Source organism: Nyctereutes procyonoides, unplaced genomic scaffold (genome assembly GCF_905146905.1).
Source record: "Nyctereutes procyonoides isolate TBG_1078 unplaced genomic scaffold, NYPRO_anot_genome, whole genome shotgun sequence".
Lineage (NCBI taxonomy): Eukaryota > Metazoa > Chordata > Mammalia > Carnivora > Canidae > Nyctereutes > Nyctereutes procyonoides.
In genome coordinates this window covers 38104308-38130826 of record NW_026575134.1, presented here as the reverse complement: position 1 = coordinate 38130826, position 26519 = coordinate 38104308, and the positions used below count along the sequence as shown (strand labels likewise).

At 46.2% G+C, this 26519-nt stretch overlaps 1 protein-coding gene across 1 annotated transcript; it reads right to left on the bottom strand.

The window, feature by feature from the left end:
• Positions 1-16627: 16627 nt before the first annotated feature.
• Positions 16628-25666, bottom strand: LOC129494190 (olfactory receptor 1009-like). The gene is made up of 2 exons (XM_055300941.1): positions 24764-25666; positions 16628-16792 (listed from the first exon to the last, which is right to left on the bottom strand). Exons 1-2 carry the CDS (start codon positions 25664-25666, stop codon positions 16628-16630), a joined length of 1068 nt encoding a protein of 355 aa, XP_055156916.1.
• Between the last annotated feature and the right edge of the window lie 853 nt (positions 25667-26519).

The window sequence follows — 26519 nt, the reverse complement described above, 5'->3', positions numbered from 1 at the left end:
TTTGTTCCCAGGGCTTGGGAATTTATGAATGGAAGAGAGGTGGTCAGCACAACTGAGTGCTTATCTGTCTCCAAGGAAGCAGATCTGGGTGAAAGGTTAGTGAAGAGATAATGACACATAAGGCAGGGGCCACAGGGCCTCATGGATCTGAAGTCTTGGGTTAAGCAAGTGGTGAGCAAATTGGACTGCTGAGAAAGGAGCAGGGTGTGTAAGGCCTGTGTGGACACACCTGACTCCGGATGAGTCTCCTATAGGGTGGGGTTAGGCTAATTGACATCCTGAAGATTTATAACTTTCTTCCTGACCAGGGAGTACAATGTCTGAGGTCCAAGTCTGTGAAAACGGCCAGAGAGACGACCTGGAGGCTGCTTTGTTAACCTTCCCATGTGGGGGCATTGCTTTGAAAGGGGAGGGGCCACTTAAATGGGTATTTTGTTCCCTGAGTTACAGATCTCTTCTTGAAGGATGTAGTGTCTATAAACACACACACACACACACACACACACACACACACATATGCAGAGAGGGAGGGATCTTCATGGTTTTATTCCTCTGGAGAACCCTGGTGAATGCTGATTTGATACCATGAGTGGTTCTCGAGGAATAGACTCTTAAGGATGGATTTTCTGAATTGGTTTTGGAGTTTCTGGAATTGGCTCTAATATGATCAGATTTAAGGATACTAGTGACTCCATCTCCAGGAGTGAAGAGAGCAACTGACGGTCCATGCAGGAACTGGTTTATAGAATTGCACAAAATACCTGCATTGGTTACTCCTAGTCAACCACCTATAAGAAGCAAGGAGCTAAGTGATCCCATATATGACACTTTTGAGCATTTTGGAAAACTAAGAAATCCACTGACATTGCTTGGTTGCTCCTAATGCCTCTGGACAAAGTGGTGAAATAGAAGGATGAGCTCAGGTGTTTGAATTCCCAGCACAAGCCACAGAAAATGAACCAAGAGCTTTCATGTGTGTTGTGAGGCAGACCTTTATCATTTGTAAGCACAGGGCTGAAACTGCTGAAAAATCATAGGCAAGATCTCATCACGTGACTGGCTGAACTACAAAGCCAGCTGAACGTCCAGACTCCAGTCTACCATTCAAGTGAGGGTATTGATTGGGAAAAAAAAAATGGGATTTAAAACATTGTGTAGGGTATATGTGGGAAGATAGTAATGGAGCTGGGAACATTGAATCCAAAATCCTGATGGGCAGTGTTTGCAGTGGAAGAGGTATCTCCACCCCTAGTGGTGCGCCGGGGGTAAGGGGGAGCATCTCCACCCCATAGTGCTGTGGGTCTGTCCATCTCTCCCCCTCAGGGGATTGATTCTCCATCGCCTGAGGAAACAGTAAGAGCCTTCCCTGAGGCATTTACCATCCATTACAAGGATGATTTTCCTCCATATTCTCTTTGTTTCCAAACTTATAACCTGTATTAAAAAAAAAAAAAGGCCCAAAATGGAGTCACTTGCTCTCAGGACAGCAAACCAAGATTTAATGACAGGACTGTGACCTTTAACCCCATCAGTCTGGAAAGATAGATCCCCTCTTCCCCCAAAAGGAAAAGTGATCTTGCCAGAAACAATCCTTTCTTTTCTTAAAAACTTTTGTCCCTCCCCACGTCTGCCTAGAAAAGCCTTCCATTCTGTATAGCTCCTCGGATGGGATGGTGCCAAATTATGAATTATTGAATGAAACCAATTAGAGCTTCAAAAAAAAAAGTTGAACTTTTAGAAACAGAGAGTAGAATGGTAGTTACCAGGGACTGGGGGTGGGAGGTGGGTGGGTGGGGGTAGAAATTAGGGTGATGTGAGTCAAAAGGTATAACACCTGCTGTGAGAAGGTGAGTAAGTCTTGGAGATGTAAGGACCAGCATTGTGATTATTGCCAACGATACTGTATTATATACTTGAAAGTTGCTAAGAGACCAGATCTTCAATGTTCTCACCGCAAACGAATGATAATTGGGTGATGCGGTGGAGGTGTTAGCTAATGCTATGGTGGTAATCATATTGCTATGTGTAAATATATCAAATCAACACATTGCTCATCTTCAACTTATACAGTGTTATGTGTCAGTTCTAGCTTAATTTAAAAGAAGCCTTATTAAAAAAAATCTTCTTGGAGACTAGATGGCCTGTGTGGGTGAAGTCTTGGCCTCTGGAAGCCTCTTGGTGCTGGGAGAAGGGGTGAACCTGTCCCACGCTGGCCGACGTGGTTGCCACTTGCCACGTGAGGCTGTTGAGGACTTGTGACGCGCCTGGTTCACACTGAGGTACGGGGTCAGTCAAACGTATGCTTCGGGTATTGACGACTCAGCTCAGTATGAAAAAAGAAAGGTGAAATATATATATATATATATATATATATATATATATATAAAAGAAAGGTGAAATATCTCATTGCTCATTTAAGAATATTGATTGCATATCAAAGTGACGGTAGTGTTGATATATCGGGCAAAGTAAAACACATTACTGACACTCATTTCACTCGTTTCTTTTGGTAAAAAACACGAGGTCATGGGATGCGTGGCTGGCTCAGTTGGAGGAGTCTGCGACTCTCAATCTCAGGGCTGTGGGTTTGAGCCCCACGTTGGATGTAGAGACTACTAGAAAGGAAATAAATAAGAGCCTTAAAAAAAAGTTGAACTGAGTCAATGTGAGGGTCTAAGTGGCTCTGTGAAGTGCAGCAGCCCATCCAGCAAGCAGAGGGGGGCTCTGAGGAGCTGTACAGAATGGAAGATCTTTATAGGAAGGAGGGCGGGACGGGGAAGCTCTTAGGAAAAGAAAAGAGAGGATTGTCTCAGGCGAGGTCACCTTCCCTTAGGAGGAAGCACAGGGGCTCTTCTCATGCAGATGACCTCATCTTTCCTTGGGGGATGGCAGGGAGCCCATGTGACAGATGATCTCACTGGTGCTGACCAGGAAATTCCCTGGCTGGCCCATGAAGACTGTATTTGTGGGGGCAGTTGAACCCCCAGTTAGTTAGGTTAGGTAGTCAGCCCTGCCTGGTTTGGTGAGTGGGCCTAAGTGATGCCATTTGGGGCCTGTGGTTTTCTTTTTGATACTGTACATTTTTTTACAAAAGTAACTCATTTGGGGCACCTGCGGGGCTCAGTCGGTTGAGCATTTGCCTTCTGCTCAGGTCATGATCCTGGGGGTCCTGGGATCAAGTCCCATGTGGGGCTCCCCACTCAGCAGGGAGCCTGCTTCTCCCCCTGCCTCTGCCCCTCCCCCTGCTTGTGCTCTCTCTCTGTCAAATAAATAAATAAAAAAGTAACTGGTTCTTAGAACTTGATTCCTCCTCAGTGATCATTACTTACTCCTCGTCCACTGCCCTGAAAGGAGCCACAGTAGAGCCTGGACGTAATTAGGGCCTGAGGGATAATCTCCAGGAACTGCTTGCTGCAAGAGGCAGCTGCGGAGGGGGAGAGGGAAGCTTGAGATCCCGGCTCCCGGCTTCTGCCTAAGCTGGGAGGCCCCGGAGGGGAGCTGGAAGCCCCAGGAGGCCGGGGTCTCAACCCCGATGATTCCTCCCTACCCCAGGGACGGTTGGCAGTGTCTGGTATTTGGTTGGCACAACTGGGTGGTGCCCAGGACAGCTCCCCACCCCCACCCCCACAGACAATTCTCCAACCCCAAACGTTAGTGGTGTCCAGGTTGGGAGAGCCTGGCCTGCGCCTAGGAAGGCCCCTGGGTCTCCTCGGACAGGGGTCAGCAGGGAGGCCGTGGCCAATGACGCAGCGCAGGAACCTGTTCTACCCTCTTCCGTTCCCCGGTGTTTTCTAGATCATCAGTGACTCATGGGCTTTTCTCCTGAATTCCTGAGCCTGCCTGAACTCATCCTGGTGGAGGGGGAGAGCGAGTGAGCGAGGGAGCGGAGCGAGCTCTCCTTCAGAGGCATGACTCATCCTTCCTTGAGCCCCAGGTGGAGGCCCTCCCACCCCCCCACCCCCCCCCCGCCCCAGAAAGCCCCAGAAAGGGGATTGGCACACGGGTTGGTTCATCGCACTCCTTCCCATGCCCTGCCTCTCTCTTCTTCCTGCCTCCAGTGCCCTCTAGAGCTGTCCTGGAGCTCATTAGAAGCTTCTGGTGGGACCAAGTCTCCCACCTCTGTTGGGCAGGTGTCAGCCCCCAAGGAGCAAGCTGGTAGAAGCTATTGGGTTTTCTCAGAGGGAACAAAAACTGACCTGCCTCCAGATTGCTGGAGGAAAGCACGTGCTCCAGGTGTGCAGGGGTGCAGTGCTGCTGGTCAGTGCTGGATCCTTCCAACCACATTTCCTGGAGCTCCCCCTCCCTGTCCTCAGGGAGCGGACAGTCACACTGCCACGGAAAACCTGCACACTTAAAAGTTTTAACGGTTTTAAAGAAGACTCCTGGGAGCAGAGGCTTCAAAGAGGAAGATTCCTGCCCGTTCCTCAGTCTCAAGCGTGCCTCGGAGAAGAGCTATAATTTTCTGAGCAAGTGTTATGTGTCAGATACTGTGCTGGGCACGTCACTGCGCGGTCTGCTGAAGGTCAGGCCGTTAGCAAGATTCCAGCATATTCTGTGTCCAACACCAGGCCAGGGGCTGGGTGACTGGGACATAAGGTTAAAAAAGAAAAAAAGAAAAAAAAAAAACCAAAACAATGTACTTCAGGTGCTCCTGTCCCATGGGGGAGAAAACATAGGTCCCACCACAGTCTCCTGGCTGTAGGATGTGACCTCATTTCTCCTTCCACATCTTCAGATCCCCATTCATTCTAGACTGTGGGATTGGGTTTCCTGCCTGAAAGTAAATCAGTTTCTCTTTCTTCTTTCTTTCTTTCTTTCTTTCTTTCTTTCTTTCTTTCTTTCTTTCTTTCTTTCTTTTCTTCTTCTTCTTCTTCTTCTTCTTCTTCTTCTTCTTCTTTCTTTCTTTCTTTCTTTCTTTTTTCTTTCTTCCTTCCTTCCTTTCTTTCCTTCCTTCTCTTCTTTCTTTCTTTCTTTCTTTCTTTCTCCTTCCTTCCTTCCTTCCTTCCTTCCTTCCTTCCTTCCTTCCTCCTTTTCTTTCTTTATCTTTCTCTCTCTTTCTTTCTCTTCCACTCAGCTCTCAATCTTTGATTTCTGATGGGTATCACATATTTTTCTTTAACACATGCAAACCACAGCCCAGGGGAAGGAATGGAGAATTCTCTCTGTAGGAGTCAGAGGAGTGTCCCAGGAGAGATGGTGTTTAGGCAGGGACTAGAATGGTAATGAAGGGATTTGTCAGGGCTGACAGCTGACAAAGGGATGGGCAGCACATTCCAGGGGCCAGGGGAAGCCATGAGCAAAGGAAGAGCTAGGCCAAAATTCATGACTGGCTCAGGCCAGGCCAGGCCATTGGTTGCAGTTGTGGCTGCCGGGCAGGTTGTGGCAGAAATTGTGAGGTGCTCCCTGCAGAGTTATGTTGGGACCAGCTTGTGAAACAACATGAAGGAGTTGAGAATACCTCCCCCCCAGCCTCGTGGGTCAGAAACTCAAATGCTTAGGAGGGATACTCAGATACCTTACATGGAGGAAAAAAGTAGATTTTATTCTTTCTACACGGACATACAATTTTTTTTTGGGGGGGAGGGTCATATTACAAATGTATGGCCTTTTTTTTCACATCCAAAAGATACATATGATCTTCATACATTCAAAGAGTATGGACCACGCATCTTCTGCGTGCCAGGCATCGTCCGAGGCACTGGCCCTCTACTTTGAAGCACGTTCCTTGTGCCTTGTGGGTCCCTGTTTTCTCATTATTACCAGAGAGGTGAGTGTGGTTAGTGTTCTTTACTCGTAGGAGAAACTCAAGGTGTGATATGAAGGCAACGCTTTAAGGAGAACGGTGGGGGAGTCCAGGGCGAGTGGGTGGGGAGGAGGAGGAAAGGGGAGCCTTTGACGCAGCGCCAGGCATTTATGGCAAGGCTGTGAACAAGGCTGGGGGAGTGCCCGATTTCGGTTTCCCTTCCTGGAGAAACTGGGGCTATGGATTTCTGAAATGTGATCTCATCAACACCTTTTATGTTCACTGGAAAATTCAAACTTACTATGTGGTCCACACACAACCTGTTGGCAGGTTGCACGGGAGGTTGTGGGTGAGCTGTCATTCCCACCGTCCTCTGCTCAGGCGTAGGAGATGAGGGGGGCATGGCCAGGATACATCACCCCTTCCTGAAAAACAGAACCCAGACACTTTGGCACGGTGCCCAGGGAACAGCCGTCTATCCTAGCCTCCCTTGCAGACATCTGACTCTCATGTGACTAAGCTCCGGGTGAGAGGCAAATGGCCAAGACTGGCAGTTATTGGAAAGGCTACCAAGAGGGCACGAGTGGCTGCAATTCCCTCATTCCTCAAGGCACTGGACTGATGGCTGGAGCTTCAGCAGTCATATTGCCCTAAGAGGCAGCCTTGAATATCGAAGTTGTATTAATTAGTCTGATTGGGCTGCCAAAATAGCACAGACTGGGTCACTTAAACAACAGAAATTGTTATTATTTTTTCCACAGTTCTAGAGGCAAGAGGCCTGAGACCAAGGTGTTGGTAGGTTTGGTTTCTTCTGAGGCCTCTATCCTTGTCTTGAAGATGACCACCGTCTTGCTGCATCCCCGTGTGGTCTTTCTCCTGTGGCAAGTGCATCCCTGGTGTCTCTGTGGGTCCAAATTTCCTTTATTATAAAGACATCGGTCAGATTGTAGTAGGGTCCACCCTAATGGGGTCATTTTAATGTAATCATCTTTTAAAAGCCCTGTCTCCAAATACAGTCTGAGGTATTAGGGGTTAAGTCTTCAACGTATCAATTTTGGGGGGAACACAGTTTAGCCCACAACAGAAGTCATACAGAAAGAAGTCATACCCAGACAGAAAGGTGGAAGTCGTTTGGATCTCCACTGTCTTCACGGAGCCTCCACACCAGCACAAACCTTTTTTTTCTTTTTTCTTTTTTTAATGATTCCATTACAGTTAGGGCACACAGACTTTTCCTTGGTCCTTCTGTTAGCCGGAAAATCTCTCTGTTATCAGTTTAGCCCTAGCTTAAACGCAACAGCTCTTGGGAAGCTTCTCTGACTCCTACAGATGGACTTCATCATGAGAAACCTTGGGGGTTTCACCTGTTTCGAACCGTTCTCTGTTGCTAGCAGGGGAGGGCTCCCTGAAAGAGGAGGCATTTAGCTCAGGGTGTTTTCTAGAGGTTTGAGGCAGAGGAGGGATATTTGGAGGCAAATGGGAGATTCATTCTGTCAGAAAAAACTAAATAGGAAAGGCAGGGAGGAGGAACCTAGAGCCAGGAGGATCAAGAATTTCCATGTTTCCTGAAATAAAGTTGAGAAGTGTGTTCTTGGGGTTCCATCGTGAATCTTGCTCCAGGCTATTTTATGGCCGTCCGGTGGGACTCAGAGCTAGCCAGTCCAACCCCTCAGATTCATTATTATTATTCTGGTTATCTGTTAAAATGGGGGTAATGACACCTGGCTTATCTATTTTACAGCATTTGGCAAAGATCAAAATAAAGAACGAATGAGAAGATGTTCTGAAAAATATAAATGATCTAGATCAGTGTGCTTGCAAAGTCATTTGCTTACATCCTCTATGATATTTTGCCTTGTGTATCACCTGCTTTGTGATTTTTAAACGTCGGACCATGCTGTGACGTGATGGGCACTGGGTGTTGTTTACAACTGGACTCTACCTCTGAAATTAATGATACGCTATATGATAACTAGTTAAATTTAAATAAAATGGCTAAAAAAATAAATTTAAATAAAATGACTTAAAGTTGGACCGTGCTAAGCAATTTTTAAAAATTAAAACACATTTGTTATCAGAATAAAATAAGAAGTGACATAATCAATAAAAATGAGAGTAGCGTAACATTATTAAATGCCCACCAGTTAGTATCGAGTGCTGAGGCTGGCTCTCTGTATTAAAAAGGGAATGCTGGATTAGGGAGGATCAAACCTGCAGCAAGTAGAGATGTTCATCTTGACATAGTCAGAAAGGTAGGGAGAAAAGGAAGAGCCTTCTGGTGATTCAGCTAAATGCTATTTATATCACAGCTATATGACATGACCTCGCTCTTAAAAAAATCCTGCTGTATAAAAATACCTGGTCTTATGGAGAGGTTTTTTCAGGGAAGAAGGGAAAACAATGGTGTTTGTATAATTGTTTGTGAGCCTCTTTTACACTCATAGGAACCTTATAGTAACCAGTTGAGATGGATGTGAGGGCCCCATTTTCAGTTGGGGTAACTGAGGGCCAGGGGGTCGCGTACCTTGACTCAACATCACAGAGATGCCAAGGGACAGAGTCACTCTGAGGTAACATGACTTCAGGTGTGCCAGGCCCCTTGTCCCTTCTGTACCACTGCACCGTATGATTCCACGATCTGGTCCTTTTTTTTTTTAAAAAAAGATTTTATGTATTTATTCATGAGAGACGCAGAGAGAGGCAGAGACACAGGCAGAGGGAGAAGCAGGCTCCATGCAGGGAGCCTGATATGGGACTCGAACCAGGGAATCCGGGATCACGCCCTGAGCCAAAGGCAGATGCTCAACCACTGAGCCACCCAGGTGTCCTGGTCCTTCTTTTGATGTATGAATTTAAGAAAATTTGTGCCCATTGTCTGTTTGTGGGATGTGGTCGTCAGGAAGGGGCTGTGTACTGTACTGGTTGAGAATATTGCAGCTGCAGCCAGACTACCTGGATTCAAATTCTGGGTCTGCTTCTTATTAGCTGTGTGACCTCGGGCCAGTTACTCGGCCTCTCTGTGCCTCAGATTCCCAGGGATAATAATAGTATCCATTTCATATGGTTGTTGTGAAGATTAAATGAGTTGATACGTGCAAAGCTTTTAAGATAGTGCTGGGGGCGCGTGGCTGGCTCAGTCGGAGGAGCAAGCAACTCTTGATCTTGGGGCATGAGTTCGAGCCCCCGTCCGGTGTAGACATTACTTAAAACAAGTGAAAAAAAATACTACTGGCACATATTTTGCTCTATCCAAGTGTTAATATGATTGTGCTTTATGTTGTGGCTACCACGGTGTGGCTTGGGATAGAATGTTCCACGCTCGGTTAGGGTTAGGAAGGCGGATGCCAAAGCCTCTCTTCCATATGCAGGCTTCACCTCTTTATTCCTGAGGCTACAGCTCAGTGGGCTCAGCAGGGAGGTGACCCAGGTGATGGGAGGCCAGACAGATGGCCAGCAGGTGCAGGTGCATCTCTGCAGTAGGCGGGCGGTGGGAGCTCGGGCTCCCGGGAGGCAACTGGAAGTGCCCACTGAAGCCCCGAGGCAGGTGCTCTTTCCCGCCGTCTTCACAACAGCCCGGGACCGTGCTCGCTGGGGACGCGCGGGCCTACGGGTGTGTACTTGCTATTGGGCTTTTACCGTGATTGCTTTATTCCCTCAGCGCTATTGACAATGCATTTCTCCACCTCAAGACAAAACAAAAACTGTAATTCTTCCCCTTCCGCAGAGCAGCTTTTTGTACAAATCCAAGCTAGCTGTAAACAACTTAAGCAACACAGGGAAGAAGTAAGAAGACAGTACAATCTGAAAATGAAAGTCGGTTGGGGTCCCACCAACCAGCAGGTGGGGGCTGGTGGACGTTCTACTAGAAACGTCTACACTCCCCCGTGGTTGTGGCCCTGCCGGATAGAGCCCACGTACAGGAGCTTCTGTCACTTACTTCCCCACTGAGCGGGACGCCACGGCCACTTCCCCACGTCAGGCAATAAGGGTGAGCCTCCCTTGTCATTTAAAAAAATTTTTTTTTATTGGAGTTCAATTTGCCAACATTTAGCATAACACCCAGTGATCATCCCATCAAGTGCCCCCCTCTGTGCCCATCACCCATTCACCCCCACCCCCGCCCTCCTCCCCTTCCACCACCCCTAGTTCGTTTCCCAGAGTTAGGAGTCTTTCATGTTCTGTCTCCTTTTCTGATATTTCCCACTTATTTTTTCTCCTTTCCCCTTTATTCCTTTTCACTATTTTTTATATTCTCCAAATGAATGAGACCATATAATGTTTGTCCTTCTCCGATTGACTTCTTTCACTCAGCATAATACCCTCCAGTTCCATCCACGTTGAAGCAAATGGTGGGTATTTGTTGTTTCTAATGGCTGAGCAATATTCCATTGTATACATAAACCACATCTTCTTTATCCATTCATCTTTCTTTGGACACCGAGGCTCCTTCCACAGTTTGGCTATTGTGGACAATGCTGCTGTGAACATTGGGGTGCAGGTGTCCCGGCGTTTCACTGCATCTGTGTCTTTCTCCCTTGTCACATTGGATGGCTGCGTCTTATTTTCCTGTGGATGTGTGCCACTCTATGTACTGGCCCCCGGGGTTGACAGCAAGGGATTTCCAGTTTTCCTGTTACAAGCAGCTCTCTGACGAGCACCCCCAGGGATGGGGCCCTGAGGGCCGCAGAGGTGGAGACAGACTGTGTTTCCTGTCCTCTGGTGGAAGGTTCTGGCTCACACCTTGGGGAGCCCAGCACCTTGTGTTTCCACAATCCCAGGGGAAATCACCACGCCTGGTGAAGGGCCCTGTTAGGCAAATGACTTGTTTGGGTAAAAGAAATTCAGTCCCTAGACTCTGATCTGGCACAGAGGCTCCGCAGGCAGATGGGGGACTGGATGGCCCACATTTCCCGTAGGTAAGAAGGGGAGTTTGTTCCCTTGGGGGAGACCTGCTGAGTCTCCCCTGCAGAGACAGCGAGACAGCGCTCTGTTCCCTGACCTTCCCCACCGCGTCTTCCTCGAAGATGTCCTGTCGCTGTGCCTGTCCTCTGCTCCTGGACCTCCACGGCCTCTCGGCATAGAGGCTGTCAGGGTGCCCCTCCCTGCAGCTCCCCACCTACCGCCAGCCTTGAGGCTGAGCCAGGCCACATGACTGGGTTTCACCCTGGGACAGGAGTGGAAGTGATCTGTGCCTGCTTCTGAGCCTGGAAGCCTTAGGAGCCCCTGGGGGTCCCCCCACCCTTTCTCTCTTCCCTCTGTGGTGACACCAGCTGCATACAAGACGGAGGGGCTTCTCTTACATTAGTCCAAGTCTTGGACTGAGATGGAGCAGACTCATCACGGACCCATGATGAACCTGTGCATGATTAAGCAATAAACTTCTATTCTTTTTTTTTTAATATTTTGTTTATGTATTAGAGACAGAGAGAGAAAGAGAGAGAGGGAGCACACACGTGGGTGTAAGCAGGAGGAGGGCAGGGAGAGAGAGAATCTCAAGCAGACTGTGCTGAGCGTGGAGCCGCACGAAGGGCTCAGTCTCACAACCCTGAGACCGTGGACTGAGCCGAAACCGGAGTAGGGTGCTTAACCCACGGAGCCACCCAGGTGCCCAGATAAACTTCTAGTGTAAGCTGATGAAATTTGGGGTGTGACTTGTTCATCTGCTGCCTCCAGTGCCTGGTGTGTTCTTTAAGATCAAAGTTCTTTTCTTAGCTGGGGCCCCAGTTCTATCTCTGCCCTGACTCAAATCATCCATGCCTCTCAGGGGGGACTCCTTCCTACCTCCTCCAGGGAGCAGCTCCTTCATACTCCCCGAGACTGCATCTAGCTTAGTGGACCCGAGGAAACAAACAAACAAACAAATAATAAAAAAATTTTCATTTACTGTTTTTGAGTTTTATTAAATTTAAAAAATTGAGTTAGGGCAGCCCGGGTGGCTCAGTGGTTTAGCGCCGCCTTCAGCCCAGGGCCTGATCCTGGAGACCCGGGATCGAGTCCCACATCGGGCTCCCTGCATGGAGCCTGCTTCTCCCTCTGCCTGTGTCTCTGCCTCTCTCTGTGTGTCTCTCATAAATAAATAAAATAAATATATAAAAATAAAAATTGAGATTTAGTTGATATGTATATTTTACTAGTTTCTAGCATCTAACATAATGATTTGATTTTGTATATATGGCAAAATGATCACTGCAGTAAGTCTGCTTAACAGCCATCACACCCATAGCTGCAATGTTTTTTTCATGTGATGAGAACTTCTAAGATCTACTGTCATAGCAATTTTCAAATATGCAATATAGTATTATTAATATAGTCACCATACTGTACATTACACCCCCAGGACTTCTTTATGGGAATTTATTATTTTTTTTTAACATGAGAAGGTTCTAGTTGTGAGTAAGAGGTTTGATCTGACTCCATTCTGGCAAACCTGATTGACAGGTGATATGTTGCAATGAAATAAAGTCCTGGACTAAGTTCTAACTTACTTACTTACTCTACTTATTTACTTACTCTAAATTCAAACTTACAAGTTCTTTTTTTTTAAATAAACATTTTATTTATTTATTCATGAGAGACATACAGAGAGAGGAGAGACACAGGTAGAGGGAGAAGCAGGCTCCCTGCGGAGAGCTGGTTGTCCCCAGAATCAGGACCTGAGCCAAAGGCAGATGTTCAACCACGAAGCTACTCAGGTGTCCCAAACTTACAAGATCTGCCAAATAAATGTAATTGTTCTTAGCAAGCACAAACAGCTAATGAACCTGTCGGTAGTCTGGGAGTAGTCCCTTTCTCTGTCCTCAGGTACACTGACCAGCAAATTATTCACAGAGTGAAATATCAGTGTGCCTTACACCAGACATGTCAGCCTGCAAGTCCCCCAGGAGGCGGAGAGGTGCAGGACCAAAGGGCTCTGCTTTTTTTACTACTTGCTGGGAAATGGGAAAGAGAATAATATTCTTATTACTTGCTGGGGAATGGGAAAGAGAATAATATGCTATGAGTTCTTGGCACTTGCTTGCATTCGGCACAGCGCTCAGTTCTATACTGAGTAATGCTGGTCAATGGTCTTCGCCGATCCGGTCTTGAGGAATATCCCGACCAAGAGACTACATATGGGCTATGTCAGCAGCCAAATGGATGCCCTTTCTAGTCTTTGTATCTTTTCTGATCAAGGGTGGAGATATATTAATAGGGCCAAGTCCAAGAGTCCCGGAAAGCCAGAGTTGAAAGGACTCTTGGGGAATGTTGGGGTCAACGTATTTGGGAAAAGGCTCAGAGGGGGAAGGTGCTGGCTAAAAGTTGTACACAAGCCAGTGAACTCTGGGGTTGAAGACCTGGTCTTTCTGAATAAAAAATATTTCCTGAAATTACTCAACAATGCCATGGTAATGAACTGCTGTTCCCAGACCCACTGGATGACCCGGATCCTTTCAGATGAATGCTGATTATTCATTAACTGTCAAGGACACAGACAGACTATGTACACATGGCAATGAGTTCTTTTTTCAGCTGAAATGATTTCCCTATTGACTGTCCCTGCTCACTTGGCGTGGTCAGTGGGAGAAATAGTCAATGATAGCCCTGTCATAATGTCACTGATGGAGGAAGCGAGGTGAAGCTCTGTCTCTAAGGGAATAGAATAGCATCCCATAGTGGTGTTTTAAAATAATAAGTTGAAGTTAAGGATGGAAATCATCTATACCTACAGGGTTTAACTATTGGGACTGAGAGTAGTGACTTCCGATGGCAACATGACCTTACTCATTGTTCAGGAAATTCAGCTGAGGAAGATATGGCCATAAGCCAAGAAATAACCTCACTGTTTGCCTCATGAAATTCCTGCAAACCAATTTATCTAAAAAAATAGTTTGCTCCTCTGGGCAAACAGCTCTCCTATTAGGACAGTAGATTTCCCACCCAGGGAAAACAATCTCTTCAACAAACAGTAGTTTACTTCTTGAGATTTGCTTTCAGGCTCTGCCTTCCCTGTTACCTGCCCATCCTAAAGGATAATGTCACAGACTTGGCCCAGTTCTGATGTGCTCCCTGATTTGAAAGATCCACATTGGGGGCACCGGACCAGCTCAGTCAGAAGAACATGCAACTCTTGACCTCAGGATCGTGAGTTCAAGCTTTTCTTTGGGCTCCATTTGGGTGTGGAGCCTGCTTAAACAAACAAACTTAAAAAAAAGATCCACCTTAAACCACTTGGGTCTGGGCCCCCCAACTCTGTAAATATCTTCCACTAATGTTCTTTTGAGACACTAGGATTCTGTGTATTCTCTTTCTACAAATAGGTCTCATGAACTTAGCTTTGTTTGAGCAACAGGTGTTCTGGTGATCTTTTGAAGATTTATTTTTAAATAAAAATTTAAATTATCAAAATTTAAATTTTGATAATTTTCTCTTCTTTTCCCTCTTTCTCTTCTCTTCTTTCTCTTCTCTTCTCTTCTTCTCTTCTTTCTCTTCTCTTCTCTTCCTTCTCTCCTCTTCTCTTCTTTCTTCCCTTCCCTTCTCCTCTTCTTTTTTTTCCCCAAGGCCCTTTTGCTTCCTGTTTTGGCTTCTTGATAACTGGGAAGAAAAGTAGAGTTACGTCACCTTGTGGAGGTTACCTCATCAGTGTATCTTTCATGACTATACAGGTTCACTGGTACTGCCAAGAGGGTTCAGATTTCATGTGAAAGTCAGGACACCTTACAAAGATCATATTTTCTAAATACCTCCTTTGGCACAAGGAAAAATTGGAGTTCTAGGACAAGAGACCCTTCTCTGATTTGGGGGAGAGATGCTAAAGTTAGCTACTTTAAGCAACATCATTGCTTTTCCAAGCCCCTGATTTTTGATGAATCATTGAATCACTGCTTGTCTACTCTTGAAACCAGCCTGGCCTGGCCAAGGCAGGAAAAGTGCCTTCATTCTTTGTTGTGACTCACAAAGAAACTCTATGCCAGCATTAATATGGAATGCAGGAAGGGTTGGAGGGAGAGGTAACTGGCTTAGAGACTTGGGCTTTCTTTGGTGGCAAGAGGGTTGGGGCCAAGTCAGGGGCACCAAGGGTGCTTTGAGGTCCTAACTCTTTCTGCCTTTTCTAGCCCATTTCTTTTTTTCCTGTTCCGAATTGCTTTTCAAGTATTAGGTAGGAACTGGAAACTCCTGGTAGGAGTCAAGACTCTATGGAATTAGAAGAAAGCCAGGCCCTGGTGGGAAACATAGGAGCAGCTCCTTGGAATTTTTGGAAACAGTAGAAATGTAAACTTGTTGCATAATTTCCTGCAAAAATGCAAAGGGATTTTAGGCACTAGAGCAGAGCCTAGGCTTTGGAATCAGCTGAACTTGGGTCTACCAGTTGTGAACTGTATTTGACCTTAGAGTTCTTGGACTCTGGGTTTCCTCATCTGTGAAATAGGCATAATCTACTCACAGAATTGTTATGAGGATTAAATAAATTAGTGTGTATGATGTGCCTCCCAGAATGCCTGGGACATAATATATGTTCAATAAAAGTTAACTATTAATTATAATTATTGGGAAAATGCCTTCTTCGGGTAGTAGTAGTTTTTGTTAGGCCTGGGTCTTATAGTGTAATGACAACTGGCATTTTTTTTTAATCTTCCACTGCCCCAAAGCCTAAAATCCAAAGAGGAAGAGGTGAAATATATATGAACAAATATGCCTTAATTCCTATGCCCTGATTAAGTACCCAGCATTGTGCCAGGCTCTGTGGGGGATGAAATGAAGTATGAGCTGAGCTCCTGCTTTGGAAAGCCTACGGTTCACTTGGGGAGGTGAGGTAACGGTGGTGAGCAGAGTCAGTGGGAATGAAACTATATGGAAATAATTCTGCAGAGTCCCAGTGACAAGTGTCCTTGTGTTGGGACTGGTGAGGGAACAGGCGCTGGAAAGAGTTCACTTCACTGCAGCCTCTGAAGTGTTGTCTTTGGTCATTGTCTCTTATCTGGGAATAGAGATGTGGTAGAGAGGTCAATGTCAGGTACCAGGATACTAGAGGAGAGGTCTTCACACACAAACACATTTTGTGCATAAGCAGAAGTCTGGAGGGATCTGGAAACAGCTCTTTACTCTGAGTTTGGCTCCTCACAAGCTATGTATGACTTCCCAATGGTCTTAAGGACAAGGAATCCAATATTTGTCTTGCCCTTTGTGTACCACCTGTTGGCCTAACTTCATGCCTGACCCTGCTTTCACTCATGATGCTGCTTTACTTATTTTGACCCGTGTGTGTGTGTGTTTTAAGATTTTATTTACTTATTTTGACAGATAGAGAGAGAGCCTGGTGCGGGTAGGCACAGGGAGAGGGAGAAGCAGGCTCCCTGCTGAACAAGGAGCCCAGTGTGGGGCTTGATCCCAGGACCTTGGGATCATGACCTGAGCCAAAGGCAGATGATTAACTGAGTCACCGATAGAGGTGCCCCCCATGTTTAAAATTTTTTAAATTTAAATTCAATGAATTAAGATATAATGTGTCATTTGTTTCAGATGTAGAGTTCAATAATTCATCAGTTGCACATAACACCAGTGCTCATTACATCACATGCCCTCCTTAATGCCCATCACCCAGTTACCCCATCCCTTACCCCCCTTCCCTCCAGCAACTCTCAGTTTGTTTCCTATGATTAAGAGTCTCTTATGGTTTGTCTTCTTCTCTGATTTCATCTTGTTTTATTTTTTCCTCTCTTCCTCTATGATCCTCTGTTTTGTTTCTTAAATTCCACATGTGAATGAGATCATAGGATAATTGTTTTTCTCTGACTGACTTATTTCACTCAGCATAATACCCTCTAGTTCCATCCATGTCATTGCAGATGGCAAGATTTCACTTTTTTGATGGGTGAGTAGTATTCCATTGATTCATGTTTTGAAATCTTATCCTCCTTTCCTGGTGTTTGACCCTTGGCTCATCTTTGGTTTGGAGTCACCACTCTGTTCACCACGATCCAATAACTTGGCCTGGTTCTGACCTGCCACAGGACTGCAGGGGTAAGACTGTCGCGAGAGCATGGCTGAGCATATGAGAATACTGTAGTGCCACTGAAAAGGAAGAGAAAAAGATGAAAGGCAAAAATGGAAGATCTTTGCTTTGGGCTTCAGGGAATGCCTCCTTCAGAAGGTGACCAGGATGCGCATGATGGGGAGGAGGGTGAGCAGAAAGAAGGAAGAGAATGGCCCTGGTCCTTAGCATAGGTAAGTTGGTGGTTGCGCAGAGGGATAGAGGTCACAGAGGTAGTGATTGATGATGCTGGGGCCACAGGAAAGTGAGAAGAAGCTGTAATTTTGCATGACTGCATCACAGTCACAGCCATTGCCCATTTAATGCCCAGAATGGATAATGCCTGGGGAAGTAGGGGAACCGTTTCAAGTGAGCATATATTCAACAGCACACTTCATGCTAGGTTTTTTTTTTTTATCATTTGAGTATTTAATCTTCACACAACTTTCTTGTTTACAAATTATGCCAGATTGTCTGTTGTAAAACCAGATTTAGACATCAGTCCTGTGTGATTCTATAACCCATTAACTTCTGTTTCATCTTATGTTCTCAGGAATCTCCATTTTTCTGGCCTACCATTTCTAGTTCCCTGGAAAAGAGAAGGAAATTGGGGAGTGTGACTGGGTGGCCTGGGAGTAGCTTTATTACCTAGTAGGTCTGAGCCGAATTTGGGGCCTTGTGATTTCTCAGCAATTGCTGGGCCTGAGGAAAGGGGAATGAGGCCATGGTGTGATAGAAGAAGGGATGGGGTGGGCCTGACCCCTCGCAGTGATTCTGTCCTCCTGGAGATCTGTGGTTCCTCACTGGTGGAGGCCACCAGCCTCGTTGTCTTGGGATTTCTGGTTTCACTCAACTTTCTCCCCTGCATAGAAATAATAAGGGAAATAAAATAATAAGATAACACAGGTTGGAGAAATTATTCAGTGGAAGGACAACTACTTACAACAGCTAAGACGTGCTGAACACTAATTAAGGACCCAACATTGTTCTAAGCGCTTTATAGACAGTAAATCTCCTTTAATCCTAATGAACTACTTTATGAAGTAATTAATATTGACATCCTCATTTTTCAGACTAAGGCATGTAGCTTTGTGAGCCGGAGCAGGAATCCAGTACCAGGTCTAGCTGTCCCCGAATGCCATGCTCTGGACCTCCAGGATGCGTAGCCTCCCTCAGGAAAATAGTAGTGAGCCTGGGCAAGACTGAGCAGGCCTGGAGGGCAAGCCTGATGGAGCCCCATGGAGAGTCCCACAGGGTTTGGGGACTAAATTCAAAATAATTCAAGGGCCAGTCATTAGGGCTTATTTCAGTTTTTTTTTTAAACTATATAAGAAAACTCTTTAAAAATATATCTTTTTAAAAAGGATTTTATTTATTTATTTGAGAGAGAAAGTGAGGAAGAGAGAGACAGGCATGAGCGGGGGAAGGGGCAGAGGGAGAGGGAGAAGCAGACTCCCCACTGAGCAGGGAGCCCAATGAGGAATTCGATCTCAGGACCCTGAGATCATGACCTGAGCAGAAGGCAGGTGTTTAACTGACCGAGCCAACTAGGCGCCCCTCAAAATGGAGTATTTTAAAACTACAGCCCTTTGTTATTTTTCATGATACTGTGGGTTAGGAGTTTGGGTAGGGCTTGGGGCAAATTGTTCTCCTCTATGTGGAGTGGCCCGAGATGGCTCACAGAGCTGTATGCACCTGGCAGCTGGGTGGTCATGGAAGGCCAAGGCCTCTCTCAACATCTGGTGCTTAGTGCTCTTCCATGTGAGCTTTCTGCATAACTAGCGGGGCTTCCCTGCAGTCTGGTGGTCTTAGGGTGATGAGCTTCCAAGATGGAAGAAGCGGACACCAACAGTCCTCTTTAAGGCTGAGCCTGAAATCAGCACATTGTCACTTCTGTGTGTTATTGGTCAGAGCAAGTCACAAGTGGGGTTGCCAGATGAAATACATGGTGCCATTTCCCATTTAAGTCTGAATTTCAGATACACAAAATAAAATATTTTTTAGTATAAATGTGTCTTATGCAATATTGGGACATACTTATGCTAAAAATTATTCATTGCCTGAAATTTGATTTTCACTGGGCATCCATATTTTTATTTATTTATTTGAAAACTTAAAAAAATTATTCATTTATTTGAGAGAGAGAGAGAGAGAGCCAGCATGAACAGGGGGAGGGGCAGAGGGAGAAGCAGACTCCTCTGCTGAGCAGGGAGCCCTCTTAGGGCTCGATCCCAGGACCCCGAGATCATGACCCCAGCTGAAGGCAGATGCTTAATTGACTGAGCCACTCAGGCACCCCTGGCATCTGTATTTTTATCCCAACCTCGATGGGAGGGGTGGTATGTCATATAGAGAAGTGAGGAGTTAATGGTTGCCATCCTTAGAAATCCAGTATAGTTGAAGTCCATGGAATACTTCCCAAAAGGCGGAGACGATGTAGCAGAGTGGTTGAGCCTGGCACTCCAGGGTCTGAGTTTCAGTCCCCGTTCTGCCACTTGTGATTTATGTCATCTGAGACAGGTGACTTCACTCCTTCTGTGACTCAGTTTCTTTATCTTAAAAATGAGGCTACAGTACTCTGTGCCTTCATGGGGGTAGACGGGACAATTTGATGAGATGAAAATAAAATTCTTGACACACCACAGGTATTTGATACATGTTAGCTGTCATTCAAGTAGGATTTCAAGACAGGATCTACCTTGTAGGGGAGCAAAGGGCAAAGAGTGATCCCTGGAGGGTCACACCTGACATGAGCACCATTTCTGACACTGTCTTTATATTGACAGAATGTTCGGTTGCACTTTCCTTGGGCTCGCCCTGGAAACAAGCCAACGCACACACATGTGACATGCACCTCTGAGCCCCTGAGCCCATCAGCACAGCTTTATTACTCTCCCAAGATTTTAGTCACACTGGGACCCTGTGAGCTGATACACACAGAGCCAGAAGATGGGTCCCCAGGAAGACACATAAAGGACAAGCTGCAGAGTTTCCCATGAAGCAAACATCGGGTTGAAGAGGTTAAGGCTGAGAAATTTGGGCTTTCAGGAAAGATGCTGGCAAGATCCTTCCAACCCTTGATGCCTGTAAAATGAAGGTATCTTCAGGCTCCTTGACATGTGAAAACAACTGGAGCAGTGAGGAAGAAGGGGAAAGTAGCTCGACTCATCCCTGAAATGGGTTATTTTGCCTTTTCCATGTTTGTGAGCCACTGTCAGCCCCCTGGCTGATGGGTGATCATGAGCTAGGACCTCTGACCACAAGTAGATTGAGAGCATTTAGCTCATATGAGAACTGGATTTAACCATGAGTTGTAATTGCCATGCCACACCAAGTGACAAGCCTCCTTGACGGAAAGATGTGCTAGGTGCCAGGGCGGCCAGGGAAGCCACCCATGTTTGGGCACGATGTCTGAGCACAACATCGGATGGGAACCCTAAGAAGATTGGAAGGATCTCATCCTGCCCAGAGATCCTTTCTCTGGGCCTCCTTCCTGCTAAGGCACAATTTGTTGTTGGATGCCTGCCAGCCTTGCTCACCTCGCTTATCTACAGTAAGTAAGTAGATAAGCGAGGTGAACACATTGTAAATTGAGTGATTGGGTTACTTTTTTAAAGAATTGCAGTTTTGAGGGCCGCCTGGGTGGCTTAGTCAGTTGAGCATCTGACTCTTGATTTCAGCTCAGGTCACAATCTCAGGGGCCTGGGATGGAGCCCCCCATCAGGCTCCTTGCTCAGTGTGGAGTCTGCTTGAGATTCTTTCCCTCTTCCTCTGCTCATTCCCCTCCCCCGACCCTCCCCACTCACCTGTGTGAGTGTGCACTCTTTCTCAAATAAATAAATAAATATATATATAAATCTTAAAAAAACAACAACACTTAGAATTGCAATTTTGAACTTCAAAGCACAAATGAGTATAACAGTGAAGTGCGTTGTTGGGTACAGTAATAATAGCTATGGGAAGCCACACTGTTCAGACCCTGTAGTCAGGCTTTAGACGTGTTGTTCACTGGGCAGCAGTTGTGGGAATAGAATTTTCTGGCTGGTAACTACTCTGGAGGACTGGCCTTGGCACTTCAGTCTCTCAAATTACACCAAACATCATGTCTTATAAGCATTTAGAGAAGAATGGGATTCTGGGATTGCCTGGTGCCCTTCCATTGAGCAAATCTATCTTTAGAGAGCTTATCTGCACACTGTCCTGAGCCAGGCTTGCTTCCCATCTAGCTCAGCTTCTTGGGGCTGGCGGCCAGTTTCCATGAGGTCCTGGAGAGGGTAGGGATGAAACTGGGTGTATGACATTCTGGAGTCGGGGTGGGGACAGTGTTCAGTATCATGACCTATGGAGAAGGCAGGGCAAGGATCCATGAATCTTCTAGAGGGTGTCCACCCATTTGCCCCTTCTTTGATACTAGTTACCTTTGACTAGCCCCAGCTGGCAGTGTCTTGGACTTGGATTCTTTCCTCTAGGGAAGATCCCTCGCTCGCTTGCATCTGGTTTCTTCCTTTCTGCACCAAGCTGGCCCTGGAAGTAATGCCTGGAGAGATGTCCCACCTGGTGAGTGACAGCACTTAGCGCTGGAGAGCTTGAGTGTTCCACTAGCCATCCCAATGCCAAGGCTGCCTCTTCGTGTGATTAGTGTTCCTCCCCCAAGAGCCTCTGAGGTTAGTTTAAATGAGTTTGAGAGCCTTGGGAACAAGATGAACATTGAAGAGATTCGAAGTAACGTAACCCCCTTTCCATTTGTAAACACACAGGCTTTGGCCTTGGCTATCACATGTCTAGTCCACGTGGGATGGGTGGAAGCCCAGCAAAGCTAACTAACTTCCGTCAGGTGATGGGGCCAGTCCCTGCTAACAGTAAGTGTTCGCTCAACATCCAGTACTTGCTGGCAATGATCTACGGTGGCCTAGTGCCTTGGCTGCCTAGTCTGGACCGCAAACTGGTCTTCCTTCCAGCACATGTGGCTGTATCTGCCCCTCCACCTTACCTTTGGCTTCATTCCCAACAGTCAAAAGTTCCACAGCTTCGGGTACTGAGTGGGCTCTGTAAAGACCTAGTGTAAACAAAAAAATGTAATTCAAATGCTCTTGAGAGAGGTAACACTTTGACTTTATTTCCAACTAACATCCCAATGCCTCCTTTGGATTCTGTGCCAGATGGTTTTAGGTGAAGGAAGAGGGGAGGAGACATTTACACAGGGTGGTGTGTGTGGGACCCAAGGGGTTGGGTGCCTTGTCTCTGAGCAAACTTTGCCATGGCCTCAGCTGCTCCTGCTCTCTACACTCTGTCCTGTCTTTCCTCTGTTCCTCATAGGCTACTCCATAATCCATTTCTGGGAAGCTGTTGACTTTGTTGTCTGTGACTGGGTTGCCCAGGACCGTGAGGTGAGGGTGTTTAGGAACTGATGAAATTAGGAGCAGATTGTGAGTTTACCAGGGCAGCGAAGGAGGGGCTGACACCCCAGCGTCTCTGTTCCTGGGTGCTCTGTGTCTCCTTGGCCCCAAGGGAAATTATTATTTGAAAAAAAGTTAAGCAAATGGCTTCTTTTCATGAAAAGATTGCAGTCCCTAAACTCCTGAGTTGGGGATGGAGTGTTGGGTGGTGGTGGTGGTGGGGACCGGCTGGGGCCTACTATATTCTTAGTACATGGGATTGTTAATTTATGTGTCACCTTGACTGGGCTCAGGGATGCCCAGAAAGCTGGTGAAATATGACTTCTGGCTCTGTCTGGGTGGGGTTTCAGATAAGATTAGCATTTGAATTGGTAGACTGAGTAAAGCTCACCCTCACAAATGTGGGGTGAGTTTCATCCAATCCATTGAGGGCTTTGACAACAAAAAAGGAGAAGAAGGGCAAATTTGCTCTTTTTGCTTGAGTTGTGACATCCATCTTCTCCTGTCCTCAGACATCAGTGAACTTGGTTCTTGGGCTTTTGGACTCCCACCAGGAACGGCACCATCATCAGCCCCCAGTTTTCAGACCTTTTGATTTAGACCAAATTATACCACCAGCTTTCCTGGTTCTCTGCTTGCAGATGGCAGATGGTGGAACTTCTCAGCCTCCATAATTGCATGAGCCAATTCCTATAATAAATCTCCTCTTCTATCCTCTTCTATTATCTATCATCTATCTATCTATCTATCTATCTATCTATCTATCTATCTATCATCATCATCTATCTATCTATCATCAATCATCTAATCTATCATGTCCTATTGGTTTCATAAAACCTGTAAATTAAACCAGGAGATGATTTCAGTACCATCACAGCATTGATCAACAGGTTCACTCATGCATTATTCAATTTTCTAAGAACATGTTGTTTCAGTTTGATATTTATGAAGTTGCAGGTGAACATGGAGGTTTCTTCTGGAAGAGATGCGTTGTTTCTTGGTTTCCTGTAAGAAGCAAGCCTGGCTGTGTTGGCTCAGCCCAGTCTGCTCAAAACTCCCTTTCCCCCTTCCTCCCAGCATCTATGACAGTTGGGTTTTGTTTCTTTCTCTTTCCCATTTATACCATCCACATTTTTGGCCCCATGCTTTTCTCTCTCCCTGGATGACTCATAAGCCGAAGTAAATCAGTGGATTTCAGAATTTGGAGAAATCAGGAAACCAGGTAAAACCTGGTAACCAGGAAAAACACGAACCAGTTATACCCCATCCCCTGCTACCTCAGGTTTTCTGGACAAGCAGAAATACAGGGATTTCACCACACATGCAACGGAGTTCAAGCCAATTTTATTTGATTCTCAGAAAGATAGTATTCCTCAGTTGACATGTGGGTTTCATAATAAATTCCACCTCTTTCTTACCATCTTAAATTAGTAAGATTGATTTCTGTTATAATAAAGAAGGGTTTCGTCCAAAGACATAGAAGTAATTTTTTCTTAAAGACATAAAGGTAATTTGATCTCAATTGAAAAAAGCTCTATGGCCTTTCAGCTTTTTATTTTGTTTCAATTGGTGATTTATAGAGAAATAATAGCTCATTATTACTATAGAGTACTTTCTGGTCCCTGGCTAGTTACAGTGGAGATTTCCGAAGCTGGGGCTCCATTCTGTCCCACAAAGTCAAAAGATCACCATCTTCTTCATATGCAAACATCACATGGACCATTTCTCCAATATCACACGGAAGGGCAATATCCCCTATATAACCTTTTTTTTTTTCCTATATAACCTTTTAGGGATGGTTGCTGTGTCATTCAATGCTCTTTTCTACATTTGAGAACTCTTAAAGATAGGAGGAAGACAATCTGACTCCCACTTCTGGAATCATTAAAAGGAGGTCTACGGCTCTGCAAGATAGAAGTGTGGGCATAGCATATCAGGGCATGTAATATATCCGTGCTAAAAGTGGTGTATTGATAGATGTCCAGGAGGGATATATGCCAAATATATTGGATGTTCCTGCCTAAGGCTTGAACTTCAGGGAATGATGGGAAGGTGTAGGAACAGTTAGAGATGATATGTGGTTGGATGCTACAGAGGGTCGTACAGAGGCTAGTGTAGGTGCCTTTTTTCTGCAGCTAAGTAGTGCTATGTGCTCAGGGGCAGCAGTGTTAGCCACAGCAATGGGGAATGCTCAGAGGTGATGTCCCCCGTGGAGGCAGTCTGCATAGACCATTCTTGCGGCAGGTATTCAGCTGTGTTTGGCCACTGTGGATTCCTGTCCCACTGAGATCTCTAGGCTTCTCTTCTATTTAATGAGCTACAGATGCTTTTCTTTCTTTCTTTCTTTCAGATATTTATTTATTTATTCATGGGAGAGAGAGAGAGAGAGAGAGAGAGAGAGAGAGAGAGAGAGAGAGAGAAACGGAGAGAGGCAGAGACACAGGCAGAGGGAGAAGCAGACTCCATGCAGGGAGCCTGACACAGGACTCGATCCCGGGTCTCCAGGATCATGCCCCGGGCCGAAGGCAGCACCAGACCGCTGGGCCACCAGGGCTGCCCCCAGATACCTTTCTAATAAATCCATTTTCTGCTTAAGTTAAGAACCCTAATTTGTACAGCAGCCTTGACATCTTTATTCCTTAGGCTGTAGACCAGGGGGTTCAGCATGGGGATCACAATGGTGTAGAACACAGACAGGGTCTTATTATAGGCTGAGGCACTTTCTGGGTTGGGTTGGACATAGACAAAGAACACAGACCCATAGAAGAGGGAGAGGGCAATGAGGTGGGAGGCACAAGTGGAGAAAGCTTTGCGCTGGGCCTCCAGGGACTTCATCCTACAGATTGTGACCAGGATGTAGGTATAAGAGACTAAGATGGCTGACACCGTGGGGACAGTAACCAAGGCAGAAAGGAAGAGCAGGATGATATTGGCTACGGTGGTGTCTGAGCAGGCCAGTTGGAGCACGGGGGGGATGTCACAGAAGAAGTGATCAATGATGTTGGGACCACAGTAGGGCAAGATGAAGGCATTCCCCGTCTGTAGAGCTGAAACGAACACCCCTGCCGCATAGGTGACCACCGCCAGCTGGATGCACAAGCGCTTGGACATGATCGTATGGTAGAGGAGAGGGTGGCAGATGGCCACAAATCGGTCATAGGCCATGAAGGCCAAGAGCAGGCACTCCCCTGTGCCATGGAGGATCATGAAGGCCATCTGGACCACACAGCCCGCAAACGAGATGGACTGATCCGTGGTGAGGAAGCTGATCAGAAGCCTGGGGGTGAACACAGAGGAATTGCATATGTCCAGGAAGGAGAGCACGCTCAGGAGGAAGTACATGGGGGTGTGGAGGGTGGAGCTGGTACGGATCAGGTCCATCATGCCCAGGTTGCCCACCAGGGTCACAGCATAGATCAGCAGGAAGATGCCGAAGAGGAGATGTCTTCCGGCGGCCTGGTCTGTGAGGCCCAGCAGGATGAATCTTGTCACTGTGGTGTGGTTCTGCCCCAGCGTCATTCCACTGGTGTGTTACACGCAGGACAATGATCAAGGGGAGGAGATACAAGAATGTTAACATTGTTATCAAAGAGGTGGTCTTCAACATCTTCTACACCGAGGAGCCCATGTGTATCTCCTAGTGGCAGACTGGTCCCCAAACCCCACATCGATCCCATCGTGTCACACTCATGCTGAAGCTCTGAGGGTTCTCGGTCTCCCTTAGCATGACGTCTGCACCCCTCAGTTTGCCCCCATCACATGTGTTCCGTGCCACCTCCGTGCTGTCCTGCTCTCAGCTTGCAATTCTGAACGGTTTACTTCTATAAACACACTACATTACTGCAATGTCTGTGTCTTTTCAAATTCTATATTATCTTGTTGGAATGTCCTTCAATCTCTCCAAACCCAGCTTAGAGATCCGTCCCCTCCCTCTCTTCCCTGAGTCTCACAGAGCCTCCTTCAGTTGAATTCACGGCATTATATTTTAACATTAAAAAAAAAAGTGCCCATCCAGATTTCCTGTAGGATTTTCTTACTCTTGGTAGGAGGAGAGTGACTTCATAGCTTGGTAATTGGTGCTCTGGTATCTATCACAGTGCTGGTGTCAATGAATAATATAAATTAATTATCAATTAGATAAGAAAATCTTCATTTTGGTAATGGCAATGGGATCCTTTAAGTTGTTTTGGCCCGAACCTTCTAGCCTTCGAACCCCTCAGCAAATCCTATTGGCTCTACCTTCAAAATGTGTCCCAACTTCCCCCTCCTTCTTTGCAAGACACCCTCATGTCTCACTTGATTTATTTCAATTGCTCTTAGCTGGTGTCCTGCTTGCCTCCTAGGAGGAGCAGCCAGGGAGAGGCTGTCATCC